Source organism: Ursus maritimus, unplaced genomic scaffold, assembly GCF_017311325.1.
Source record: "Ursus maritimus isolate PB19 unplaced genomic scaffold, ASM1731132v1 scaffold_4, whole genome shotgun sequence".
Classification (NCBI taxonomy): domain Eukaryota; kingdom Metazoa; phylum Chordata; class Mammalia; order Carnivora; family Ursidae; genus Ursus; species Ursus maritimus.
This window is the reverse complement of record NW_024426552.1, coordinates 53331409-53350382: the sequence shown is the minus strand read 5'-3', so window position 1 is coordinate 53350382 and position 18974 is coordinate 53331409. Positions and strand designations below refer to the sequence as shown.

General features: G+C 38.0%; 1 protein-coding gene across 1 annotated transcript in view; it reads right to left on the bottom strand.

Annotated features, from left to right (window-relative positions):
- LOC103677335 (T-cell receptor-associated transmembrane adapter 1) overlaps positions 1–17672 on the bottom strand; it is a 32732-nt gene extending 15060 nt beyond the window's left edge. Inside the window, exons 1-2 of the mRNA XM_008706606.2 lie at positions 17472–17672; positions 6060–6170 (exon numbers count right to left, since the gene is read on the bottom strand). Coding sequence (XP_008704828.1) covers positions 6060–6170; positions 17472–17478 — 118 coding nt within the window. The 5' untranslated portion in view covers positions 17479–17672. The remainder of the gene's footprint in view (positions 1–6059; positions 6171–17471) is intronic.
- Between the last annotated feature and the right edge of the window lie 1302 nt (positions 17673–18974).

Here is an 18974-nt window from a genome sequence, read left to right as displayed (position 1 = left end):
GTAAAACCATGAGAAAATTCTGTACCAAGTCTCAGAAAGTAAGCCACTGTTGAACCTCGAAGATGGTGATTTAAAGGCAAATAAAAGAAAGTATTCTTGCTTCAAATTAAATATATGTATTCAAACTTGAAAAAATAGTTTTAAGAATTTTTTTAGTGAAAAGTAATAGATTCATAATGAATTAATGAGAGAAGATAGGGGAAATTTAGAGCACAGTTTTAATAACTAAGATCCATATTATGAAGAAGTCTGTGTTATCTGTTCATCAATAAATTTTCTTAGTGAATTGAATGGATGTGTATACTATGATATTTATTCTCTTTTGATTAAATCTTGTGTATTAGTCAACGTGGTGTTGAGTAGCAAAATCTTGCAAAAGCTATTTCTATAAAAAATGAAGCCCATATTTATCTAAGTCTCTGGCAGTAACATAGAGAAAATAGTAACCAAACGACGATCTTTCAGTTTTCACATATAAAAAATACCATGTCGGTAAAGAACTAGCAAAAATATTTCATATGACTGAATAAGTCACCAAACAACTAGAAAGATTCTTTTTAGTTAGATTTATATGTGACAAAGTCGAAGTATTCTCCAGAAACATCACTAACTGTTAGAGAAACATTGTTGGAACAAATTATTAAAATCATCATGTTGGAGGACGAAATGGACATGTCACATGTCAGTGTTATCAGAAGAATTAAAATACATTTACAAGAATTTAGTCAAACGGTCGCCTGATGTATTATGGAAGAAATTCACGGTGAGAAATCAGAAGACTTTGGATTTGGGTAGCAGCTCTCCAATGCATTTGCCATGTGACAATATGCAAATCACTTTAAAACTCTGATTCTCACTTTATCCATAAAGTAGAGATAATAATGCCTATAGCATATGAGTAGATGTGGAAGATAAATGAAATAATTTTTGTTAAAAACATTTTAGAAAATGACAAAGTTGATTTTCAATATTATACATTCTAAATCCAATCATATTGTCAGTCACAGCTGAATTGTGCTGATTGGAATTGAGTCTCTTCATTAAATGGATTAGCTGAAAACAAGCTGATATAATTAAAATGCTACTTACAAGATTTATAAGTAAAGCTTGATTTGTAGTGAAATGACCAAATCTCACTTCTGGCAAGAGGATTGTTAAAAGAAAAGATAAAAAATAAAGAAAGAATTCAAAAACAAAAATAATGACATTACTTATAGAGAATAAGAAAAAATAGGCATGGGGTCCAATGTTTCCACACACAGACTAATATTTTTAAAAGATAATGTGGATTTTCCAGGTAGAAGTGCTTGGAGTGTGAGTGTTGGTGTCTGGAAGGTACACTAATGTGTGTGTAAAAGGATAGCTTTATGGAAAGAAAATGTTGTTCGATGTGTTATCAGTAGAGAGAAGCAAAACAAGGTTTGGACCCAAAAGCTTTGCAGTGGGGAAGGGGGGAGGATGCAGAAGCAACTATATGAAGGATACGATATAATGATGTGAAACTTACATGGAAGGAAAAGAAACTAAAACAGTGTGAGGAAGAAAATAAGTATTGGGAAAAGGACATTATACATCAAGACCAATCATATTGAAGCAGCACCCTGAAAGGGTCCTTAAAACGTTCAAGGTCACCACCTTCTGCACTCCTCTTAGAATTTAAATGTCTGATCTGAAGCTGGACGATCTGTACTCGTGTGGTTTTAGTAAGTTCCTTCTTACAGTAAGAAGTGTGATAGCATATGATTTCTTTAAATAGAGGAGTGGTAATCAAAAGTTTAGAGGTTGAGGCTGAGGAGAAAGGTCAGCAAGCTCCGGCTCCTGAAAAGAGTTGGCTCTGTCATAAAGGCTTATAAGTTTATTTAAAAATAAACGGCATGATTTAGAAGCTACTTTATCATCTCAACGATCTTTAGTAAAACACAAAGCAGTTTTTATGTTGCTATGAAGCAGTTACATTTGCAAGATTCTGTGTGAGAAGAGCTGGGCAGGTTTTCACAATCCTCTCTGTGATTCAGATACAGACAACTTGCGGTCAGGTTCATGGTTGAGAGCATGTAAGCAAATATTTGCTTTGATGTTTCCTCCTTTATAGTGTTCACTCTTCCATGCGCAATGCATAACAACAAGAAACAACAGCACATGGCTCAAACTCCATAATAACATTTTTTGATACATTCTTAATGTGAAAATGTGAAAAATGTGCCATAATTTTCTAGTGAGTAGAAGAGATACTGATAAGACTTTGATGTATAAGGAAACCATACATGTATTTATCCATCTTCTCAAAAGAGAGAAGAAAGGTTGGATAAAGAAAATTTTGGGGATTTAAAGGAGGACAAAACTAATACCTTCCTAGCAGAAAAAGAAATAAGTATAATCCTCCTAAAGAACAGACAAAGACTCACCTAAAAATGTAAGGTTTATTTTAGGGGGAAGGGAGAACTCCATTACAAAGCTTTTACCTAGCACGGCTACGGAAAACATCAAGGAGAGGCTTATCGTGTCTATCTGATTGAATGTGGAGATACTGTATTGTTGCTGGGATGGAGATTTTCTTTTGAACGCTACTTAATACACCAGCACAACTTACTCACCAACTGTTCGCCACAGGTGGAGTCAGAGCTTGCAAGTTTCTTAGCCACAAAGAATAGCACAAAGATGCAAAAAATAAAAAGTTCCATGAGGCCAGATACGGGGACATTGTGTTCACAGACCGAGTGGCAGAAAAGCTGGCTAATATAGTTGAATCTCCTCTGGTCTGTCTAGGAGAAACAAAGCCGGGAGGAGCCCTTAGCAGGACCGGACAGAAGTCCGCTTGCAGAGCTAATCCCAGAGCCACCTGTAGCCTCTGCGTGAGAAAGCAGACAGTGCTGTATTTGCTCATGTGGACTAGCAAGGGGGGCGGTTATTACTGATGCGGGGGAAAGACGTCCGGAGAAGCCGGGGCGGTTGGGAGAGGGTTGCAGAGAGAAAATGGGGAGGTGGGATGAGAACGAAGGGCATTCTGGCAACAGCGAGCACTGCTGCAAGGCTAATCTGAGGTCTGCATGCTAATAAAGGGCAAGACCCAGGGTTGCGTGCTCCACGTAAGGAGGGCATGTTATGGCTCAAATATAATTTGCAGTAGGCTGATGGTTAGAACCGATCCTCTGAAAGCCTACGGAAAACACTAGAAAATGCACCCGTATATGACTTAAATAGTCACAGCAGTGATTGCTGAAGCTGAGGTTATTGCATAGACATGTTAAGCGATATAGCGATGGGCAGGAAGTGACATGGCAGCTGGAGAGGACCTAGAGAATACAGTGATGCTGGGAGCCGTGAGGAGCCAGAGGAGCTAACGTTCCCGGAAATACCCGACACTAAAATCAAATGGGATAAGATGTGGTCATAGCAAGCCCTTCACACATACTTTGGAAAGAGGGAAGGAAGCACCACAGCCACCAAGAGTGGTGATGTGGGCTGAGTCCTGTGCAAGACTGACCTCAGTCCCCAGCACTGTGCTGAGGGATCTATGGAATTCTCACAAGGACCCTTGGTCTGGATGGTATTTTCCACATTTTGTAGACAAGGCAACTGAAACTATGAGAAGTTACGTTTCTTGTACAAGAGATCTCCCAGGTAAATACTGAAAGCAGGGTTCTAATTCATGACAGGTTGACTTCAAAAACCATGATGTTAAAAACAAATTGAGAGAACTGAAATTGATTTTTAAAAATACAACAATGAATGTAATTTACTCTTTCCTGTTATTTAAAAAATGTTATTTCCCACCATACTGCTTTTAGACAAAGTAATTTATGGCATGCCTGGGGCAGTTAGGGTTTGTACAATTGAAATGGAAAAAAAAAATCTGTTGGGTTTTTTTTCTTTCTTCTTTCTTTCTTTCTTTCTTTCTTTCTTTTTTTTTTTTTTAAGAAAAAGCCTTTCTNTTTCCCTTCCTTCCTTCCTTTCTTCCTTCTTTTCTTTCTTAAAAAGTTTGTCTGGTGTCTTTTAGTAGTGGTCAACTAACCATTATAAGAAAGCAACTTCCAAAAGGAGTTGATATGGTGGCAAATGGTATGAATATGGATAAATAAATTCCAATGTACAAACTACCAAAAATGAGAACTGAAAAGGACACTTGTTCCCTGGCCCCATGTAGATCTCTGAGAACTGCCACTGGGATCAGCAGAGTGAAGTACTGGTCCACATGGTTATTCTTGTCCTGGCTTCCGTCTTAAGTTGTTTCAACTCTATAGCTCTCAATTCACCTTTTTCTTTTTTCTTTTTTTAAGGATTTTATTTATTTATTTGTTTGAGAGAGAGAGAGAGGGCAGGAGTGGGTGGGGGGGAGAGGGGGAAGCAGGCGCCCCTGGAGCAGGGAGCTCGATGTGGGGCTCAATCCCAGGATCCTGGGATCATGACCTGAGCCGAAGGCAGACCTTTAACCAACTAAGCCACCCAAGCGTCCCTCAATTCACCTTTTCCTAATACAAGTGACAATATTATCTGCATTCATAAAATATCTTTTTTTTTTAAAGATTTTATTTATTTATTCGACAGAGATAGAGATAGCCAGCGAGAAAGGGAACACAAGCAGAGGGAGTGGGAGAGGAAGAAGCAGGCTCATAGCGGAGGAGCCTGATGTGGGGCTCGATCCCATAACACCGGGATCACGCCCTGAGCCGAAGGCAGACACTTAACCGCTGTGCCACCCAGGCGCCCCCTGCATTCATAAAATATCTTAATGGAGAAATTAAAATATAGTCATTTTAATCTATTATATAAAGAAAAGTGCAACTCTTAGCTCATTTTTTTCTATGATGGAAGCCCTTTTCAAAGATGCTAGATGATGGGTCATTCATGCATCTGACTTATGAAGTTTGTTTCAAAAAACATTTGATTTAAAAAAGAATTACTGAAATCATTGCTAATGAAAAAGCATTGCCTGCCTGGCATTTCAGGCTTAGAGATGATATAATAGAGATCCAAAAGAATGTTGGGTTTCTGGCCAAGGACATTTGGTCAACAATGTAAAAACAGCACGTGCTAGTGGAAACCATTTTGGACAGAGAATTAGGGCCCTTACCCTTGACTTTGCTGTTGAGTAGACATGTGACCTCAGCTATGCCACCTCACTTTCTAGTGCCTCTCCTCTTTTTTGAGAGGCATGACAGTAACACCATCCTCATATTTTGTATTTGTGTTATCAACACTGAAGAAGACACTCCTAAGAGGATCAAGGACTCTCCCCAGAACCTGACCATTGTTCTAAGTTAGCTTCATGCAGTTTTTCTTGGTCACGTGTCTAATGCAATTTTATTAACTTTGTTTTATTTCTTTTCAACTGTTAAAATACATTGAAAATTTCTTTTCTGTTTATTATTACCACTGAAATGTCCTGCCTCCAGAAATAGCTGGACTTTCATAGCCATCCATCCACCCACCCAACACACTTGTGTTTATGCCAGTAGTGTGCAAAGATTGTGCCAGTTGCTGGGCGTTGCACTATTTCAATCATGTCCAGGAGGGTGAAAGCCACATGGTTAAAACTGTGGACCAGTTTATTGAAAGGAAAAGCTGAGGCCAGGAGTGTTACATAATAAGCCTGTGGGCCAGCCTGCTGCTTTTCTAGTTCTCTTCTGATCCCAGTCCAGCTAACTGTACTTTAGCGGCTCTCACCGATGCTGAGGGCTTTGAGTAGGCTTGAGTGGAAGCTCGAGGAGTTAGTCTCCACTCCTCCCATCAGGTATTAGTGAGAACCTTTACGGCCGCTGCAGAATAGGCTATAATTTCGTGAGCTGTTGAGTTGGAGGAGGAAAACTACATTCCACCGGCACAATTCCTTCCTGCTCTATATGTTAAGGCGGCGAGAAAGCCGAGATTGGGAGTCTGTTTATATTCTAATTGATTGCATTTTTAAATTAAGAGAATCCTAAGGATGAAAAAAAAGTATCAAATAGATTTCCTACAGATAAAAATATCCTATTGCATGACGTTTCATGAAATGACATTTCTTCTGTAGGTTTTCCAGTGACTTGTCTCCATTCAAGCTGGGACTTCTCAAAATGTCTTACCTTGTCGCAGCTTTTCCACATAGTGGGAAATATTGAAGATCAGTGATACAACCAGAGCCAACCCCAGAAAGGCTACAATTATCCAGACATAAAACTGGCATTCCGAGTTTCCTGGGGGGGAAAAAACAGACATACCTATAATATAATAGCTGCTTACCAATTTGTTTTGAATTGAGTATTCCCACCATGAAAACCATAGTCTTTATTCATAATGAAGAACAAATCCTCTGCCAGGAAATTCATTACCGTTGACGGACAAAGGCTCCTTACAGAATTCAGGTGGGTATTGGTGGGAAGTCCCTGCATTCAGCGTAGACAGAAGGAAGCAAGCTTCCCACATTCTCAGTGTTGATGAAATGAAAGACATTTTTAGTCTAGCTGCTAAAATTTGACAACTGGTGACTAATTATAAAAACTTTGGTTCGAAATCAAGAACATCCAAATTATCCAGAATCATAATTTGCCATACTTTCCCCCTTTCTTCTCTTCAGTTATGGAAAACCACCTATCCCTTTCTATAAAGCCCAGTAGTAAAACAGTAATTCTGGCATCATCATAACCTAGTTTTGTCAAGACTGGCCACAAGGTATTTTTCTCATACTGCTTAGAGACCCATGAGTGGATGCTGGAGAGTCGATTATGCTTCTCTTTGCCCTTGTGAAGAGATTCTTTTTTCATTCCTGAGCCATAGAGGGTTTTGTGGGATACTGCCTATCAGTTGCCCCTGATTATTTATGGCAATCTTTACATGCATACGAGTGATTTCTAAGATAATTACCCTGATTTTATGTATCTTGGCCCTCAAGGCACTGTCTAGTTAGGGACGCAGCTGTGTAACGACAAGCAGAAGTGCCATGTGACAGCAGCAGCACAGAGCTTATGTTCCTTCCCAGTCTCAGCTCCCGTAGGACTGCCCCGAATCAGACACCGTGCTCGGCCCTTTCAAAGAAATCTAAACAGCATAATGTTAGATAAATAAACAGAACAGGCAAACCCTTAACAGGAGGGAAATTCGCCTTGTTCCCTATCCTGTCTTTAAACCAGCAAATAAAGAATCCTTAGACCAAAGTGTCCTTTGTGCTGCCCTCTTTTACTTATTTTCTATATCTCACATGTGACGTTTGAATTGTTGTTTTGTTTGTTTGTTTGTTTGTTTTGAGTACTTACTGACATCAGAGTGTGGTTGTTGAATTGCCCTCAGCGGTCCTGTGTATCAGAGGAGGTCTGTTTGTTTGTTCCTCCCTCCCTCCCTTACTCCCTCCCTTCCTTCCTTCCTTCCTTCTTTTCTTGGCACCATTTACTTTCAACATAGTTAGGTATATAGATGATTATATAGAATATATATGCATTTGTGATATAGACATCTACATATATGCATATAATTTGCATATTGCTTATTTACATATACTTTGCTTTTGTTTGAACTAGTCTGTGGCTCTTTAAACACCAATGAATCTGTCTACTAATATCAGCTACCTCCTCTTTAATTTCATACCATGTTATTTAGGTGTTCAAAATACCGTATACTCCACAGAGAATAGGACCATTTCTGCCTTCTGCTCTGCAGGGCCAGACATAATACACTTGGTTTATAAAGATTTTTAAAGAATGAGTTAATAAATGGGAAAGTTAACTGATAATGGTAGTGAAAGGTGTGGTTTTATTTTCTTTTAAGGGAATTTTTATGTTTCATGATGTAAAAGGAAATTGCGAAGAATTGAATAGTCTTTAATTCTCCAATAGACCTACCAATTAATTTGGTTAAAAACACAAAGGTTTAGAAGAGTCTTATTTTTTCATCATGAACATAATCCCATAAATATTTATGAGGATTCTACAACATAGTAATCATTAAATACTTAAAATATACCAGAAATTCTAGGTATTGCATGGTACTGCCTATATTCCTAGAATTATTTCTTTGATTTTTATGTTTATGAAAAAAACACAAGTGCCTGACGAGTATACATTTTAAAAATCCTAGCAATATCAAAAATCCTAGCAAATCCTAGAATAACATGTAAGATTCTCTATTAGAGCATAAATGGGTCACTAATATTATACTAATTAGCCTTTAAAAAAAAACCAATCAGTGTGTCTAGGGAATTTTTACCATGTTATTATGTTATTTTTAGCAGCTGCATGGCATTAAACAATGTCTCTGTAGTATAATTCATCTACCCATTTCTCTAAGATGGACATTCTGATTTTTTAAAACGTTTTCTCTTACAAACAATAATGCAACGAACTTCTATTGGACAGGCATTTTGTGCATATGTGGGCTTATCTGTAGAAAGAGGCTCCTGGGAATGCAATTGCTGGATCGAAGGGAATTTTTAAGGCATGCTCTCAAAGAGAGCTTGTTCCCCATTTCCCATTGATAATAGTCCTTTCAGGTGATTAACGTAACTATAATTGTGAACAAATGGGGCCAGCAAGCTGTCTCACTTGCCGGGTGGGTCTCAGTTTCCCGCTCTGCTATCGCAATATGAAGGTATTAATTTATGCTTTCAATGATCAAACTAATGGTTAAATCCATGAATTCTGTTATTAAAGACTTCTTTTCTTCTTCTTGTATTTGTCACTTATGGACCCACAGTCTAGATGCAGTTCTAGGTTCTTCCACATCTTAAGGCAATTTGAGGGCTCATACTTTATTTTCTACCGAGATAGATGACAATTACCAGTTCGGGATATTCAGTCTGTCGAGTAGACTCTAATCACTCACGCTCTACAGTCACAGTATTTGGTGACAAATAAATGAACTTTAGTCGCTACACAGAGTCCAGACTTGCTTTATATATCATCCATGTTCAATATTAAAAACAATTAGTAAGCTCAGACTAGCAAAAACAGCGAAGAATCAACCATAATCTTCTGATCAAGAGACAATCGCCGTGAACACCTTGGTTCATATACTTCCAGTTATTTTTCTCTGTGTAGAAATTGTTATGGACAAAAACACAAGATTCAATTATACTGACTATACTGTTATCTACTTTCACTCTAATAACTTATAGTGTGTTTCTTTTCCTATAAATAAAATATGCTTTCATTTCGTTTAGCTGCCCTATATTCCATGGAACGAATTTTCCATAATTTAAACAATCCCTTATTGTTAGACCTTGAAGTTGCTTGTGATTTTTAGTTATATAAGCAATGTTGTGATGAGTATCTGTAGCTAAAACTGTATATCCAACCTGAATTTTTTTCACATAAAAATTCATTTGCTAGATCAAAGGATATACACATCTGAAAGGATTTTGATATAATGATGGCTCAGGTTTTAAAACACAATATTAAGCAGACCCTTTTCAGATCGGTCTAGCCTCGGTTCCTATTATTTCAATTGGCCCTGACTGTATGTTTATGGCTCTTCTGGTTCATCAGCCGCCATTCCTGGTAGCTACTATCTTTCCACACACTGTCTCATACAGTCCCCTCCTTTGTGATTTTTGAAGGAAGTTGTTCCTTCGTCTTTTCTCTGGAACCTGTGTTGTGGGAAGGTGCTTGCTCCTATCTCTGCCCTAAGCATAGAGAACACCGCACTTTTCTTTTCTTACCATGAACCATTTCCACAAAATGTTACCTTAGGTTTCCTATCTTTTAGGACTTATCTGCTATGCCTGCCCAATATTATACCGTGCTCCAATCATTCTGAAGCACTTAAGATTCGCAACAGATACCATACTTACCATTTCATGTCCTTATGTCTCTGTATATTTTCCCCTTTGCCTGAAATGCCTTCCCCCTTAGCTCTTTGACAGATTCCTAGTCATCCTTCAAGACTACTTTTTCTTTGAGGCATTCACTCTGTGCTGCCTATCCCCCACCAAGTGATATCTTTTATGTCTCTCTACATTTCAACACATATTGAAGTAATATTTGTTGAGGTAATCATTTATGTATAAAAATCTCTCTCGGGGCGCCTGGGTGGCACAGCAGTTAAGCGTCTGCCTTCGGCTCAGGGCGTGATCCCGGCGTTCTGGGATCGAGCCCCACATCAGGCTCCTCTGCTATGAGCCTGCTTCTTCCTCTCCCACTCCCCCTGCTTCTGTTCCCTCTCTCGCTGGCTGTCTCTATCTCTGTCAAATAAATAAATAAAATCTTTTAAAAAAAAATCTACTTGACTGTGAACTTCTCAAAGGACAGAAAAAAGGTCATATTCATCTTGGTCTTCATGCCTCAGTTTCCTCGTTGTACCTGTTTTTGTGGGAATTGAGATTTATAGAAGAGTATTCCTCACTCATAAGATGTTCAATAAAAGTTAGCTGTTCTTCTTCTTCTAAAAATGTTTTATTTGAGCATGGCTGACACACAATGTCACTTTAGTTTCAGATGTACAACATTTCTACGTGTTATGCTATGCTCACCTCAAGTGTAGCTACCTTCTGTCCCCATACAACACTTTTACAATACCATTGACTGTATTTTCTATGTTGTACCTTTTAGTCCAATGACTTCTTCAATATATAACTGGAAACTATTGTTATTCTTATTCTTATCTTACTACTAGTAAGACTGCTATTTTATTTCTGCAAACTATTCAGTACAAAGTAGGTTCTCACTAAACATGTGTCAACTAACTACGTAGAAGATGAGTGGAATGAAGGTGGGTAGTGTGATGACTGGGGCCAATAGAAAGGTTCTGAGCACCTATGAGGTCTAAACACACCCACAACCTTGGAAAGACAAGATGAAGATTCTATTACATTTGTCTCTCGTACTATTGAAAAAGGACCTACCTCAGCAGCTAGGGAAGAGATCTCTGTGAGAAAGGGAGTAGCACATGAGGCCACTGTAATCTTGGTGTATGTGCTCATTGACAGCATCCTAATTCTTCCTGCCCTGAATCTATACCGAAGAACCTACAGATTATTACATTTTTTTCCAGGAAACTTGATACAAGGAAGTTGGTGCTAACAGCTAATCATCTGATTAAATTTATGGGGTGCCCACCACTATAAATATAAAATTTTATTTTCTTGTTTAGAAATCAGTCTTTGGAGAGTTTGGTTAGGGTCAGTGAAATCTTTGGCAAGAGGAATTTAGAAAATACTACTAGTTGAGGTAAGCGTATGAGTCAGATGCAACCCTAGGAAATCTACGCCTGCGTAAACCTGGGATGTTAATGATGTAAGAGTCATTATATCCACGATAACTTTCAGAGACATGAAGTGGGATGTGCTGTCACTCTCTTCAGTTTTTACCTTAAAGACCAATGTCCTTATTTTTACTTATTAAATGTGTACTCTCCTACTATGAGAAGAGAAAAATAAGGGTTTTCCTATATGCTGATAACATGGTTATCATAAATCAAGAGTGGCCTCATGAAATAATTGTTCTTTCTGGTTATTGTTAGAGAAAGAATGGATAATGTGTAGCTACTTAAAATTATTGTTTTAGCAAATATCCATTATTTTTTTTCAGCCTAGTAATTATATCACCATAATATGGTATAATACAGTATAGCTTACTCAAGAACGCATATCACAGCTAATTTTTTATAGAGTTGGCCAGAAAGTTGCTTTGTTTCCAATGAAGCATTTGATAAATGTATTAATGATTTACCTTTGGCCAAATTGGGTGACTTGTAATCTTACATTAGAAGTAGTTGAATCTAATTTTCCCAAAGAAGACATACAGATGGCCAACAGACACATGAAAAGATGCTCAACATCACTCATCATCAGGGAAATACAAATCAAACCACAGTGAGATATCACCTCACACCTGTCAGAAGAACTAAACTTAACAACACAGGAAACAACAGATGTTGGCAAGGATGTGGAGAAAAGGGAACCCTTTTACACTGTTGGTAGGAATGCAAGCTGGTACAGCCACTCTGGAAAATAGTATGGAGGTTCCTCAAAAAGTTGAAAATAGAGCTACCAGCAATTGCACTACTAGGTATTTACCCAGAAGATACAAAAATAGTAATTCAAAGGGTACATGTACCCCGATGTTTATAACAGCATCGTCAACAATAGCCAAATTATGGAAAGAGCCTAAATTTCCATCAAGTGATGAATGGATAAAGAAGAGGTGGTATTTTATTTATATATAAATATATATCTGGAACTTATCCTTGAGAGAAGTAACAATTTACTTCGTACTTAGTGTTTTTTTTCTTTCTAGTTCTCATAGCATCTAGTATTTAGTATATATTCAATAAATAGTTGTGGCCTGGGTAAATAAAATAGAGCACTGTATAAAAAGGCATACTTCAAGGCAAAACCCCTCATCTTATTTTTGTAATTACACTGATTCTAGCTATAAAATATCCTATCATTTGCACAAATTATATTTCAATTAGAAGTTTCCCTTTATCTTTTTAATTAAAAGGAGCACTAAAAAAGTTGTATCAGTCCATTAATTGGGACAAGAAGACAATTTGCTCTCAACTACAAGGAAACAACCAAATCAATGGCATGAGCCTACATTTTACATAAAGGCCTGAAGGAAAGTCCTAGTAATTTTCATGAAATATGTTAACAACGGTAAGGCAAGAACTTAGACCACACTGTGCATTCTTCTAGGGCTCGGTTTTGCCATTTACTGTAACGATAAATTGGTTTCACATAACCAACTGGAGGCCTTTGAAAGCACAGGCCAAATTCTAAAGTGTGGGGTTGGTTTAGCATGGTCTCTGGTTTTCCTCTGATTTCGGGAGTCTCCAACTCCCATCTGACCTCCTTCTGTTTTCCAAGATTTTTTCCTTGTGTAATGTGATACGAGTTTTAAACAGGAAGGTTTTCATTGGGAAACTTTGTATTTCATGACATTCTTGATAGCTTTCATAATTTTTTAAAAAAGATTTTATTGGGGCGCCTGGGTAGCGCAGTCGTTAAGCGTCTGCCTTCCACTCAGGGCGTGATCCCAGAGTCCTGGGATCGAGCCCCACATCAGGCTCCTCCGCTGGGAGCCTGCTTCTTCCTCTCCCACTCCCCCTGCTTCTGTTCCCTCTCTCACTGGCTGTCTCTCTCTGTCAAATAAATAAATAAAATCTTTTAAAAAAATAAATAAATAAATAAATAAATAAAAAAGATTTTATTTTTAAGTAATCCCTACACCCAACATGGGGTCGAACTCGTGACCCTGAGATCAAGAGTCACATGCTGCACCGACCGAGCCAGCTGGGTGCCTCAGCTTTCCTAATTTTTAATGCCCCCATTCTGAAAAACAAAAAACTTACACAGATGAGAAAAACAAAAAGGTAGAGATTTTCAACTTGAATGACAGATCTATATAAGTGTTCACACACACACACACACACACACACACACGCTTTCACACCTCCATTCACCCAGTTATTTCCCATATACAGTATGAGTATCTCCAGACCCATGTGGGTATCTATTCAGCATAGATAATTCTTCTTATGCTATTAGATGCACAAAGTGCTCAAAAGTTCTTGCCCAACTAATGTAATCTTTAGTATCATTATTCCATAATTGTAATTACTTTCGCTTAAAAAGCTTTTATCAATTTAAAAAAAACTCCCACACAATTTGAGTTTAGCTCTTCACACTGTTAAAAAGCCAAAGGCCTCAAGAAGTTATTAGTGAGGCAACGACAGCTAGGAAAACCATGATTTAAGTTTCTGTCTAGCTTTCAACTGCCAGGGGCTAATCGTAGTAGCTTTAATTCTAAGACCTCTGACTCCTTTAATGCCAACAGTATTTGGCAGGCACTGTATCTGGAATTCACATTTGCATGTGCTCTGGAGGGAAACCAGCTAAGCAAATGTATCGTTTTTCTGCTGATGGGTTTGATTCATACAGAAGCCTTCGCTTAACTAACAATAGAAAAGCAATACATATAATCCCTTAATTGTTTTTTCCTTCAGGGAGTCTGTAACCGAGACAATTGTATGAGTTTATAGTATAGAGCATATGACTCTTCATGATGGTTTCTCTTCCTTGGCTTGCAAATTCTGTCGGAGCACTGACCATCTCCTTGTTGCTTTCCATGAATATGTATATCTACTTTAGGCGCCCCAGAAAGTTCAAAGAAAAAGTTCTGATATAGCAATCCCCATGGATCCTATGCAGAAGAGTTTTTCTTACTGTGGTGACAGCTTGGTGGAAGTAGGTGCGTTCTTGTTGACTCTTTGTAGCACGTTGTCAGTATCCGCACAGCCCCCCACCCCACCACTGTCCATCGCCATCACCCAATAAAAGGCATTGGAGTCATAGATAGAAGCGGTGGAAGGAATTCTCAAATCCACTCCCAGGCTTTTGAGTAAATAAGATATTGTTTTAAATGCAGAATTTGATATCTGTCAACCTTAAATAAGGGTCTGTTATGAACAGAGGATAATTTGAATGGATGGTGTATGTTGGGGAAGGACGGTGATGGGGAGAGGGGCTGCAGCAGTATGGGGCACTGGAATGTCTGCTTCAAAGTGCAGAGGAAGAGTGAGTGCAGGCACTTCCTAGCTGTGTGACTCTTTGCGTCTCACTGAACCTCACTAAGCCAGTTGTAAAGCTGGACTTCAGATCCCCATCTGTGTGACATCTTTCTAGTACCTCATAGTTGCTCTTAACCAACACTTAACTGAATTTGTTAAAGGGAACAAACATGTGGAGGGAGGTGGGGGGAGATTTTAAGACAGTATGTTATAATTCCCCCAGTACTGGACTACTTGTCACTTTTATAATTAAACTTTAACTGGGATTGGTCAACTTGAGAAATCCTACTGGGATTTCACTTCGGTGCTGCCCAAATCCCTGCCGTTGCCGAGCCTTTCCTTATCTGTGTTTGCCACTTCATTTTATAGATGCACTTATTGTTTTCTGTTGGAGAAGCACCTTGGCGAGATCCTCCTAGGCTGTCCTGGGTGTGCGGGAAATCTTCATCCGACAGAATTTTAACTACTGTGTTTCTTTATTGTTTTAAGAAGGAAGGCCTGTTACGTTTTTTCTCTCTTCTTTCTAGTTCTGGAAAACTGAGAGAATGAAATAAAATTCAAAATGCTTGGAACTGTGACCAGTAATGATGTTCACAATCTTTCCTGGATTGACTTTCCTTAAAATCACTGCCCACATTACCTAAATGAAATGATGAAACACATTGTGTTTGACCCATCTTTAATTTAAAGAACACCTAAGTTTAAAAGATGATTCATAAATTAGTCCTACCTCATCTCTAAAGGAAGGACTCATGGTTCTCGGAAAGGTGATTGAGGCTCAAGGGAAGAGAAAACTGAGTAAAGACAATGAAAATCCTTTCTTTTTTTTTTTTTTTGGAAAACAACAATGTGTAACTAGGTTGCGGGTCACTCTGTAAACTAAATTAACGGTAGCTCACAGGAGTTGTTCTCACCAGTTGATTCTGCTGATATTGATTGCACGCAGAAACACGGTAGGAATTATGATATTGGCCCACTTACTGATGCAGTGAGTGCAAGGCATTTAGGCAGGAGAAAAGGAAAGACTTGGGTTTTTCTTTTCTTATGTTGCTTTACTTAACTAGGAATAATTTCGCTTTTTCACACTAATTTTCTTTTTAACTTCACCTGTCTAAATGTAAAAAATACTATTGTCTCTCACATTAAAGTTTTTTCCCCTCCTTTTAAGATCTATGAGTCTTTAACGGCAAACGTGATCTTTTTATCTCTCCTGTGGCATTGTAGAAGGTCTCAACTGACACTAGAGGAACTCTTGTATTACCTCTCAAGGGAACATCTAAACTACAAAATGGTATGGAAGAAATTTTATCATAACTCTCATAAAATTAGAATTAATTAATCCTGGAAATAGTTGAATGTCTATTCACTGCCTTTGGCCTTCCCACCCTTCCGGAGTTCCCCAACACCACCAGCTCATGGCAACTGTTCATAATATTGCCATGTCTAGTTTTTGCAGGGCCCTAGCAAAACTAGAACCGTTGTTTTTGTTCTTTGCTAATTTATGAACCTGGAAAAATTAAAGACAGGTATGCAAATCATATGTCAGGCTTATGTTCCCTGTGTGGTTAATCCAATCAATTCACTTAAAATCCAACAAACAAAATACTGGGAAACAAATTCACAGAAATTATATATAATATCTCACACAAGTTGATATTAAAAGTACTATAAACACAATAAGCAAAAGATAGAATCAGACAATGTGCAAATTGTATGATAAACAGTTTAAAAACCCATGCAACAATGTGCGGCTTCATTATAATCAAAGTAATGCATTATCAACAATGGGCTAGCATATTGCGCTTTTATTGGTAAAGATTTTTTTAGGTGGTACCAGCCTGTTCAGGAGAAACACGCTAGGATGAGAGTGGACTGACATTACTCTTGGAAAAGCAACTTGATAATAATGAGATTTATAGTGTGCATAACCTCTTAGTAATGCCAATTCTAGAAATTTTTCCTAAGAAAATAACCCTTACTATGGGAAAAGTATAGAGATGTTCATCTTTCTGTCATTTGAAATATAATACACTGGATACAACATAAATGTCCAACAATAAAGAAATAGCTAAGGAAACTATAAATAACCCAATGGATGTCATTGTCTACATTCATCCAAAGTGATTAGGCAGAAGTTATCATAAAAAGGGAAATACTTATTTCTAATGTTAGCAAAAACCTGGATATAGGATTTTATGTTCATTATTATTTCAGGTATGAAAAGCAAACCAAGTAGAATGTATTGAAATAAAAGTAGGAAGGAAATACAACATAATATCTTGTGTTTTTTTAGGGTGATGGGAACTATTTAAATTTTTTTCTTTTTATATATCAGTCCTCCTACTTTGTATAGAATGTGCCTTTTCTTTTACAACAAAAAGATGTTTATTAAAGAAATAAAACGTACATAAAACATTAAAAGAGGAATGAACCATCAACGTGGAACAGACACTTGGTTAATTGAGGGGATTCAAGCCTTGTGATCCATGCCACGGAGATCGAATTTTCACTGGCCTTTGCAGAGTAATCATCTCTCTGATATCGACAATTGCATTAATATCTGGGATATCATACAATTCCTAAACTCAAAGGAATTAGAATGTGGTTACTACTAACCTGCTTTATAACTACACTAAAGAAGAATACGCAAAATCAAGAAAAGTCTCTTTAAAAATAACCAATACTGTAAATGGCATCATTATCAGTGAACACTTACTAAACAGCTACAGCTAGCTTTATCTTACGAAACTTCCCATTTTTTTCTTTTAAGAGAGAACAATCACCTTATACTCATTATTTCCAAGTATGTTCTAAATCGTAATAAAGGTTATCTCACATTTTTAAAATAGTATGTAAGCTAATTTACTTCCTAAATCTTAAGTGGTTTTTTGTTGTTGTTGTTGTTTTGGTTTTTTTTTTTTTTTGGTTGGAGATGTGGAAATCATTTGGTGAATTTTAAGGCATAGGAATAGAACAAAAGAATTAAAAATGCCACTTACCTGACATGCTTCCTCTGTCAGAGAAATCCTTATGTAGCCATAAGGCAAATATACGGATTAAAACTGCCCCCACAAACTTCTCTTTTTCTAAGTAAAGTTGCTCGGGTACTTTAGAAGCAGGGTGCCAGTAAAACGTGTCGTTACCCGTACCTCAGTTTTCTCTCTTCTGTGTCTTGAAATCTTTTGTGTCTACTTTGTTCAGTTACAAACAGGAAATGTGGTGATGGAGGCTTCTAGAGTTTTGATCTGAAACCAGTACACTCTTACATTTTTGCGTTACGTGAGAAGAAAAATCCCACAAGCCTCTGTACTCTGGTATTCGGATTTTTACCAATACCTGAATCTAATTTAAAAATAATAACGAAAGTAAAGTATGAATTAGCCCAGGAGGGATCTCCCATCCCCCTGGAGAGAATCCAGGATCTCCTTACAAGCAAGTTCACATGGAAACAAACTAAAATATATTAAGCTGGGGAGGAAACAGTGAGAAGCCCGCAGGTGTGCTCAGCTGTTGGTTGTGTTTTCCTTGCGGCACAATGCAGGAAAGGGGATTGATGCTTTTGGAACTCTGCTATGTATCAGGTGTCTTCTTGACCTGGTCCCCTTGGGGGACTCGGTGGCTGCCTCCTTTCCCGGCAGCTTTCACTGCAGCCAATGCGAGGCCGTCTGTCCAATCTAGGGCCACTTGGCAAAGAGCTCCAGCGCTCAATGCACACTCCAGTGTCTCAGTAACCAGAGGTTCCTAAATGTTAGGAACATGTGCCTGAGAATGCTATGCGGCACTGTTTGACACGCATATTCCTGAGCCCTGCTGAATCCGAATATTTGGAGCAGAGTCCAGGAATCTGCATTTTTCACAAGTGCCCCTGGTTATTTTAAAATATAAGTGTTCTCGATCTTGCTGTGAAAAACTCATGTATATGTCAGTGGTAGAGTTTCTTTTTAGCATTAGTCAGATAAAGATCTGGGCGGTATCTGTGTATACGGTTTGGACGTGCTCGTGTACACACATCTGCTGCGTATTGTGTGCCGATGGATATTTGATTACGGATTCCACCAGTTTTCTTTAGTTATAGAGCAATGACAAACCTGAGTCCGGCTTCCTACAGAAGGGGATGCACATAAACTTGAAGAACTTCAACTTTAGGGAAAACTTAAAAATGAGACTTTTGATGCACAGACTCAGAATAAAAATATTAAATGCCTTGCAGGATATCCTCCTCTTGCTGACTTCTCTAAGATTCTTGGGGCAGGCAGAGTAATGATCTTATCCATCATGAAAACCCCAGCGTCTACACTAATGCCTGGCACGCTGTAGGTCTCAAGAAATAGTCTCACAGTGATCAAAAAAATAAAACAATGTTAATCTTCTGCTTTCTCTTTGCTCCATTATAGAAAACAACTTCCTAGTAGCCAAAATACAGTGCTTCTTTATTCTTTGAATGAAGTTGACTAAACACTAATAGATTTTTCCACTTCAATCGCTTTCCCCCCAAATATTTC